The sequence below is a fragment of the Oncorhynchus mykiss genome, chromosome 10 (assembly GCF_057628025.1).
Source record: "Oncorhynchus mykiss isolate SJ-2025 chromosome 10, ASM5762802v1, whole genome shotgun sequence".
Lineage (NCBI taxonomy): Eukaryota > Metazoa > Chordata > Actinopteri > Salmoniformes > Salmonidae > Oncorhynchus > Oncorhynchus mykiss.
In genome coordinates, this window is record NC_143031.1 from 87,195,912 (window position 1) to 87,205,911 (window position 10,000).

Consider the following 10,000-nt stretch of genomic DNA (forward strand, 5'->3'; position numbering starts at 1 on the left):
ATAGATGGGGGGGGGTATCAGACCTCTACATTAATACTATAGACAGGGGGGGGGGGTATCAGACCTCTACATTAATACTATAGACAGGGGGGGGGGGTATCAGACCTCCACATTAATACTATAGACAGGGGGGGTATCAGACCTCTACATTAATACTATAGACAGGGGGGATATCAGACCTCTACATTAATACTATAGACAGGGGGGATATCAGACCTCTACATTAATACTATAGACAGGGGGGGTATCAGACCTCTACATTAATACTATAGACAGGGGGGATATCAGACCTCTACATTAATACTATAGACAGGGGGGGGGGGTATCAGACCTCCACATTAATACTATAGACAGGGGGGATATCAGACCTCTACATTAATACTATAGACAGGAGGGGTATCAGACCTCTACATTAATACTATAGACAGGGGGGGGATATCAGACCTCTACATTAATACTATAGACAGGGGGGGTATCAGACCTCCACATTAATACTATAGACAGGGGGGGGGGGGTATCAGACCTCCACATTAATACTATAGACAGGGGGGGGGGGGTATCAGACCTCCACATTAATACTATAGACAGGGGGGAGGTATCAGACCTCCACATTAATACTATAGACAGGGGGGAGTATCAGACCTCTACATTAATACTATAGACAGGGGGGGTATCAGACCTCTACATTAATACTATAGACAGGGGGGGGGGTATCAGACCTCCACATTAATACTATAGACAGGGGGGGGTATCAGACCTCCACATTAATACTATAGACAGGGGGGGGGGGGTATCAGACCTCCACATTAATACTATAGACAGGGGGGGGGTATCAGACCTCCACATTAATACTATAGACAGGGGGGGGGGTATCAGACCTCCACATTAATACTATAGACAGGGGGGGGTATCAGACCTCCACATTAATACTATAGACAGGGGGGGGGGTATCAGACCTCTACATTAATACTATAGACAGGGGGGGGGGGGTATCAGACCTCCACATTAATACTATAGACAGGGGGGGGTATCAGACCTCCACATTAATACTATAGACGGGGGGGGGGGTATCAGACCTCTACATTAATACTATAGACAGGGGGGGGGGTATCAGACCTCCACATTAATACTATAGACAGGGGGGTTATCAGACCTCTACATTAATACTATAGACAGGGGGGAGTATCAGACCTCTACATTAATACTATAGACAGGGGGGTTATCAGACCTCTACATTAATACTATAGACAGGGGGGGTATCAGACCTCTACATTAATACTATAGACAGGGGGGGTATCAGACCTCTACATTAATACTATAGACAGGGGGAGTATCAGACCTCCACATGAATACTATAGACAGGGAGTATCAGACCTCCACATTAATACTATAGACAGGGGGGGTATCAGACCTCTACATTAATACTATAGACAGGAGGGTTATCAGACCTCCACATTAATACTATAGACAGGGGGGGTATCAGACCTCCACATTAATACTATAGACAGGGGGGTTATCAGACCTCTACATTAATACTATAGACGGGGGGGGGGGTATCAGACCTCTACATTAATACTATAGACGGGGGGGGGGGGGGGTATCAGACCTCTACATTAATACTATAGACAGGGGGGGGGGGTATCAGACCTCTACATTAATACTATAGACAGGGGGGGGGGTATCAGACCTCCACATTAATACTATAGACAGGGGGGGTATCAGACCTCTACATTAATACTATAGACAGGGGGGATATCAGACCTCTACATTAATACTATAGACAGGGGGGATATCAGACCTCTACATTAATACTATAGACAGGGGGGGTATCAGACCTCTACATTAATACTATAGACAGGGGGGATATCAGACCTCTACATTAATACTATAGACAGGGGGGGGGTGTATCAGACCTCCACATTAATACTATAGACAGGGGGGATATCAGACCTCTACATTAATACTATAGACAGGAGGGGTATCAGACCTCTACATTAATACTATAGACAGGGGGGGATATCAGACCTCTACATTAATACTATAGACAGGGGGGGTATCAGACCTCCACATTAATACTATAGACAGGGGGGGGGGGGGTATCAGACCTCCACATTAATACTATAGACAGGGGGGGGTATCAGACCTCCACATTAATACTATAGACAGGGGGGGTATCAGACCTCCACATTAATACTATAGACAGGGGGGTTATCAGACCTCTACATTAATACTATAGACAGGGGGGGGGTGTATCAGACCTCCACATTAATACTATAGACAGGGGGGGGGTATCAGACCTCTACATTAATACTATAGACAGGGGGGGGGGGGTATCAGACCTCCACATTAATACTATAGACAGGGGGGGTATCAGACCTCCACATTAATACTATAGACAGGGGGGTTATCAGACCTCTACATTAATACTATAGACAGGGGGGGGGTATCAGACCTCCACATTAATACTATAGACAGGGGGGGGGGTATCAGACCTCTACATTAATACTATAGACAGGGGGGTTATCAGACCTCTACATTAATACTATAGACAGGGGGGGGGGGGTATCAGACCTCCACATTAATACTATAGACAGGGGGGGGGTATCAGACCTCCACATTAATACTATAGACAGGGGGGATATCAGACCTCTACATTAATACTATAGACAGGAGGGGGGGGGGGGGGTATCAGACCTCCACATTAATACTATAGACAGGGGGGGTATCAGACCTCCACATTAATACTATAGACAGGGGGGAGTATCAGACCTCTACATTAATACTATAGACAGGGGGGGGGTATCAGACCTCCACATTAATACTATAGACAGGGGGGGGGTATCAGACCTCTACATTAATACTATAGACAGGGGGGGGGGTATCAGACCTCCACATTAATACTATAGACAGGGGGTTTATCAGACCTCTACATTAATACTATAGACAGGGGGGGTATCAGACCTCTACATTAATACTATAGACAGGGGGGAGTATCAGACCTCTACATTAATACTATAGACAGGGGGGGTATCAGACCTCTACATTAATACTATAGACAGGGGGGGGGGGGTATCAGACCTCCACATTAATACTATAGACAGGGGGGGGGTATCAGCCCTCCACATTAATACTATAGACAGGGGGGGGGTGTATCAGACCTCTACATTAATACTATAGACAGGGGGGAGTATCAGACCTCTACATTAATACTATAGACAGGGGGGGTATCAGACCTCTACATTAATACTATAGACAGGGGGGGGGGGGGTATCAGACCTCCACATTAATACTATAGACAGGGGGGGGGTATCAGCCCTCCACATTAATACTATAGACAGGGGGGGGGGTGTATCAGACCTCTACATTAATACTATAGACAGGGGGGGGTATCAGACCTCCACATTAATACTATAGACAGGGGGGGGGTATCAGACCTCCACATTAATACTATAGACAGGGGGGGTATCAGACCTCTACATTAATACTATAGACAGGGGGGGGGGGTATCAGACCTCCACATTAATACTATAGACAGGGGGGTTATCAGACCTCTACATTAATACTATAGACAGGGGGGAGTATCAGACCTCTACATTAATACTATAGACAGGGGGGGGTATCAGACCTCTACATTAATACTATAGACAGGGGGGGTATCAGACCTCCACATTAATACTATAGACAGGGGGGGTATCAGACCTCCACATTAATACTATAGACAGGGGGGTTATCAGACCTCTACATTAATACTATAGACAGGGGGGGGGGGGGGTATCAGACCTCCACATTAATACTATAGACAGGGGGGGTATCAGACCTCCACATTAATACTATAGACAGGGGGGGGGGTAATCAGACCTCTACATTAATACTATAGACAGGGGGGGTATCAGACCTCTACATTAATACTATAGACAGGAGGGTTATCAGACCTCCACATTAATACTATAGACAGGGGGGGGGGGGTATCAGACCTCCACATTAATACTATAGACAGGGGGGGTATCAGACCTCTACATTAATACTATAGACAGGGGGGGTATCAGAACTCCACATTAATACTATAGACAGGGGGGGTATCAGACCTCCACATTAATACTACAGACAGGGGGGTTATCAGACCTCTACATTAATACTATAGACAGGGGGGGTATCAGACCTCCACATTAATACTATAGACAGGGGGGGTATCAGACCTCCACATTAATACTATAGACAGGGGGGGTATCAGACCTCTACATTAATACTATAGACAGGGGGGATATCAGACCTCTACATTAATACTATAGACAGGGGGGATATCAGACCTCTACATTAATACTATAGACAGGGGGGGGGGGGTATCAGACCTCCACATGAATACTATAGACAGGGGGGATATCAGACCTCTACATTAATACTGTAGACAGGAGGGGTATCAGACATCTACATTAATACTATAGACAGGGGGGGATATCAGACCTCTACATTAATACTATAGACAGGGGGGGTATCAGACCTCCACATTAATACTATAGACAGGGGGGGGGTATCAGACCTCCACATTAATACTATAGACAGGGGGGAGTATCAGACCTCTACATTAATACTATAGACAGGGGGGGTATCAGACCTCTACATTAATACTATAGACAGGGGGGGGTATCAGACCTCCACATTAATACTATAGACAGGGGGGGTATCAGACCTCTACATTAATACTATAGACAGGGGGGGTATCAGACCTCCACATTAATACTATAGACATGGGGGGGGGGGTATCAGACCTCCACATTAATACTATAGACAGGAGGGTTATCAGACCTCCACATTAATACTATAGACAGGGGGGGTATCAGACCTCCACATTAATACTATAGACGGGGGGGTTATCAGAACTCTACATTAATACTATAGACAGGGGGGGTATCAGACCTCCACATTAATACTATAGACAGGGGGGGGGGGTATCAGACCTCTACATTAATACTATAGACAGGGGGGGGGGGTATCAGACCTCCACGTTAATACTATAGACAGGGGGGGGGGGTATCAGACCTCTACATTAATACTATAGACAGGGGGGGGGGGTATCAGACCTCCACGTTAATACTATAGACGGGGGGGGGGGGGGGGTATCAGACCTCCACATTAATACTATAGACAGGGGGGGGGGGTATCAGACCTCCACATTAATACTATAGACAGGGGGGGGTATCAGACCTCCACATTAATACTATAGACAGGGGGGGTATCAGACCTCCACATTAATACTATAGACAGGGGGGGGGGGGGTATCAGACCTCTACATTAGTACTATAGACAGGGGGGGGGTATCAGACCTCCACGTTAATACTATAGACGGGGGGGGGGGGTATCAGACCTCCACATTAATACTATAGACAGGGGGGGGGGTATCAGACCTCCACATTAATACTATAGACAGGGGGGGGGTATCAGACCTCCACATTAATACTATAGACATGGGGGGGGGATATCAGACCTCTATATTAATACTATAGACAGGGGGGGTATCAGAACTCTACATTAATACTATAGAGAGGGAGGGGGGTATCAGACCTCCACATTAATACTATAGACAGGGAGGGGGGTATCAGACCTCCACATTAATACTATAGACGGGGGGGAGTATCAGACCTCCACATTAATACTATAGACAGGGGGGTATCAGACCTCCACATTAATACTATAGACGGGGGGGTGGGGTATCAGACCTCTACATTAATACTATAGACAGGGGGGTATCAGACCTCTACATTAATACTATAGACAGGGGGGGTATCAGACCTCCACATTAATACTATAGACGGGGGGGAGTATCAGACCTCCACATTAATACTATAGACAGGGGGGGTATCAGACCTCCACATTAATACTATAGACAGGGGGGTATCAGACCTCTACATTAATACTATAGACAGGGGGGTATCAGACCTCCACATTAATACTATAGACGGGGGGGAGTATCAGACCTCCACATTAATACTATAGCCAGGGGGGGTATCAGACCTCCACATTAATACTATAGACAGGGGGGGTATCAGACCTCCACATTAATACTATAGACAGGGGGGGGGGGTATCAGACCTCCACATTAATATTATAGACAGGGGGAGGTATCAGACCTCCACATTAATACTATAGACAGGGGGGGGGGGTATCAGACCTCCACATTAATACTACAGACAGGGGGGTTATCAGACCTCTACATTAATACTATAGACAGGGGGGGTATCAGACCTCCACATTAATACTATAGACAGGGGGGGTATCAGACCTCTACATTAATACTATAGACAGGGGGGGTATCAGACCTCCACATTAATACTATAGACAGGGGGGGTATCAGACCTCCACATTAATACTATAGACATGGGGGGGGGGGTATCAGACCTCCACATTAATACTATAGACAGGAGGGTTATCAGACCTCCACATTAATACTATAGACAGGGGGGGGTATCAGACCTCCACATTAATACTATAGACGGGGGGGTTATCAGAACTCTACATTAATACTATAGACAGGGGGGGTATCAGACCTCCACATTAATACTATAGACAGGGGGGGGGGGTATCAGACCTCTACATTAATACTATAGACAGGGGGGGGGGGTATCAGACCTCCACATTAATACTATAGACAGGGGGGGGGTATCAGACCTCTACATTAATACTATAGACAGGGGGGGGGGGGTATCAGACCTCCACGTTAATACTATAGACGGGGGGGGGGGGTATCAGACCTCCACATTAATACTATAGACAGGGGGGGGGGTATCAGACCTCCACATTAATACTATAGACAGGGGGGGGGTATCAGACCTCCACATTAATACTATAGACAGGGGGGGTATCAGACCTCCACATTAATACTATAGACAGGGGGGGGGTATCAGACCTCTACATTAATACTATAGACAGGGGGGGGGGGTATCAGACCTCCACATTAATACTATAGACAGGGGGGGGGGGATATCAGACCTCCACATTAATACTATAGACAGGGGGGGGTATCAGACCTCCACGTTAATACTATAGACGGGGGGGGGGGGGGGGGGTATCAGACCTCCACATTAATACTATAGACAGGGGGGGGGGTATCAGACCTCCACATTAATACTATAGACAGGGGGGGATATCAGACCTCTATATTAATACTATAGACAGGGGGGGTATCAGAACTCTACATTAATACTATAGACAGGGAGGGGGGTATCAGACCTCCACATTAATACTATAGACAGGGAGGGGGGTATCAGACCTCCACATTAATACTATAGACGGGGGGGAGTATCAGACCTCCACATTAATACTATAGACAGGGGGGTATCAGACCTCCACATTAATACTATAGACGAGGGGGTGGGGTTTCAGACCTCTACATTAATACTATAGACAGGGGGGTATCAGACCTCTACATTAATACTATAGACAGGGGGGGTATCAGACCTCCACATTAATACTATAGACGGGGGGGAGTATCAGACCTCCACATTAATACTATAGACAGGGGGGGTATCAGACCTCCACATTAATACTATAGACAGGGGGGGTATCAGACCTCTACATTAATACTATAGACAGGGGGGTATCAGACCTCCACATTAATACTATAGACGGGGGGGTGTATCAGACCTCCACATTAATACTATAGCCAGGGGGGGGGGGTATCAGACCTCCACATTAATACTATAGACAGGGGGGGTATCAGACCTCCACATTAATACTATAGACAGGGGGGGGGGGTATCAGACCTCCACATTAATATTATAGACAGGGGGAGGTATCAGACCTCCACATTAATACTATAGACAGGGGGGGGGGGGTATCAGACCTCCACATTAATACTATAGACGGGGGAGGGAGTATCAGACCTCCACACTAGTACTATAGACAGGGGGGTATCAGACCTCCACATTAATACTATAGACAGGGGGGGGGGGGGGTATCAGACCTCTACATTAATACTATAGACAGGGGGGGTATCAGACCTCCACATTAATACTATAGACAGGGAGGGGGGTATCAGACCTCCACATTAATATTATAGACAGGGGGAGGTATCAGACCTCCACATTAATATTATAGACAGGGGGAGGTATCAGACCTCCACATTAATACTATAGACAGGGGGGGGGGGGGGTATCAGACCTCCAGATTAATACTATAGACGGGGGAGGGAGTATCAGACCTCCACACTAATACTATAGACAGGGGGGTATCAGACCTCCACATTAATACTATAGACAGGGGGGGGGGGGGGTATCAGACCTCTACATTAATACTATAGACAGGGGGGGTATCAGACCTCCACATTAATACTATAGACAGGGAGGGGGGTATCAGACCTCCACATTAATATTATAGACAGGGGGAGGTATCAGACCTCCACATGAATACTATAGACGGGGGGGGGGTATCAGACCTCCACATTAATACTATAGACAGGGGGGGTATCAGACCTCCACATTAATACTATAGACAGGGGGGGTATCAGACCTCCACATTAATACTATAGACAGGGGGGGTATCAGACCTCTACATTAACACTATAGACAGGGGGGGGGGGGGGTATCAGACCTCTACATTAATACTATAGACAGGGGGGGTATCAGACCTCCACATTAATACTATAGACAGGGGGGGTATCAGACCTCCACATTAATACTATAGACAGGGGGGGTATCAGACATCCACATTAATACTATAGACAGGGGGGGGGGGGGGGTATCAGACCTCTACATTAATACTATAGACAGGGGGGGTATCAGACCTCCACATTAATACTATAGACGGGGGGGGGGGGGGGTATCAGACCTCTACATTAATACTATAGACAGGGGGGGTATCAGACCTCCACATTAATACTATAGACAGGGGGGGTATCAGACCTCTACATTAATACTATAGACAGGGGGGGGTATCAGACCTCTACATTAATACTATAGACAGGGGGGGTATCAGACCTCCACATTAATACTATAGACAGGGGGGGTATCAGACCTCCACATTAATACTATAGACAGGGGGGGTATCAGACCTCCACATTAATACTATAGACAGGGGGGGGGGGGTATCAGACCTCAACATTAATACTATAGACAGGAGGGGTATCAGACCTCCACATTAATACTATAGACAGGGGGGTATCAGACCTCCACATTAATACTATAGACAGGGGGGTATCAGACCTCCATATTAATACTATAGACAGGGGGTGGTATCAGACCTCCACATTAATACTATAGACAGGGGGGGTATCAGACCTCCACATTAATACTATAGACAGGGGGGGGGGTATCAGACCTCTACATTAATACTATAGACAGGGAGGGGGGGTATCAGACCTCTACATTAATACTATAGACAGGGAGGGGGGGTATCAGACCTCTACATTAATACTATAGACAGGGGGGGTTATCAGACCTCCACATTAATACTATAGACAAGGGGGGGTATCAGACCTCTACATTAATACTATAGACAGGGGGGGGGTATCAGACCTCTACATTAATACTATAGACAGGGGGGGGGGTATCAGACCTCCACATTAATACTATAGACAGGGGGGAGGGGTATCAGACCTCCACATTAATACCATAGACAGGAGGGGGGGGGGTTATCAGAACTCTACATTAATACTATAGACAGGGGGGGTATCAGACCTCCACATTAATACTATAGACAGGGGGGGGGGGTATCAGACCTCTACATTAATACTATAGACAGGGGGGTATCAGACCTCCACATTAATACTATAGACGGGGGGGGGGGGGGTATCAGACCTCCACATTAATACTATAGACAGGGGGGGGTCTAACCAGGAGTTACTGCGTTCCCCTTCTTTCAGATGGCAGGTACCAGCGTTCTGACAGGGGGGGTATCAGACCGCTACATTAATACTATAGACAGGGGGGGGTCTAACCAGGAGTTACTGCGTTCCCCTTCTTTCAGATGGCAGGTACCAGCGTTCTGACAGGGGTTACCGATACAGGCA

At 46.8% G+C, this 10,000-nt stretch overlaps 1 protein-coding gene across 1 annotated transcript in view; it reads right to left on the bottom strand.

The window, feature by feature from the left end:
- slit2 (slit homolog 2 (Drosophila)) overlaps positions 1–10,000 on the bottom strand; it is a 186,359-nt gene that overhangs the window by 25,765 nt on the left and 150,594 nt on the right. The window contains 1 exon segment of the mRNA XM_090188584.1: positions 9,929–10,000. This exon segment is cut by the window's right edge and continues 26 nt beyond it. Within this exon segment, the coding sequence (XP_090044710.1) occupies positions 9,929–10,000 (72 nt within the window).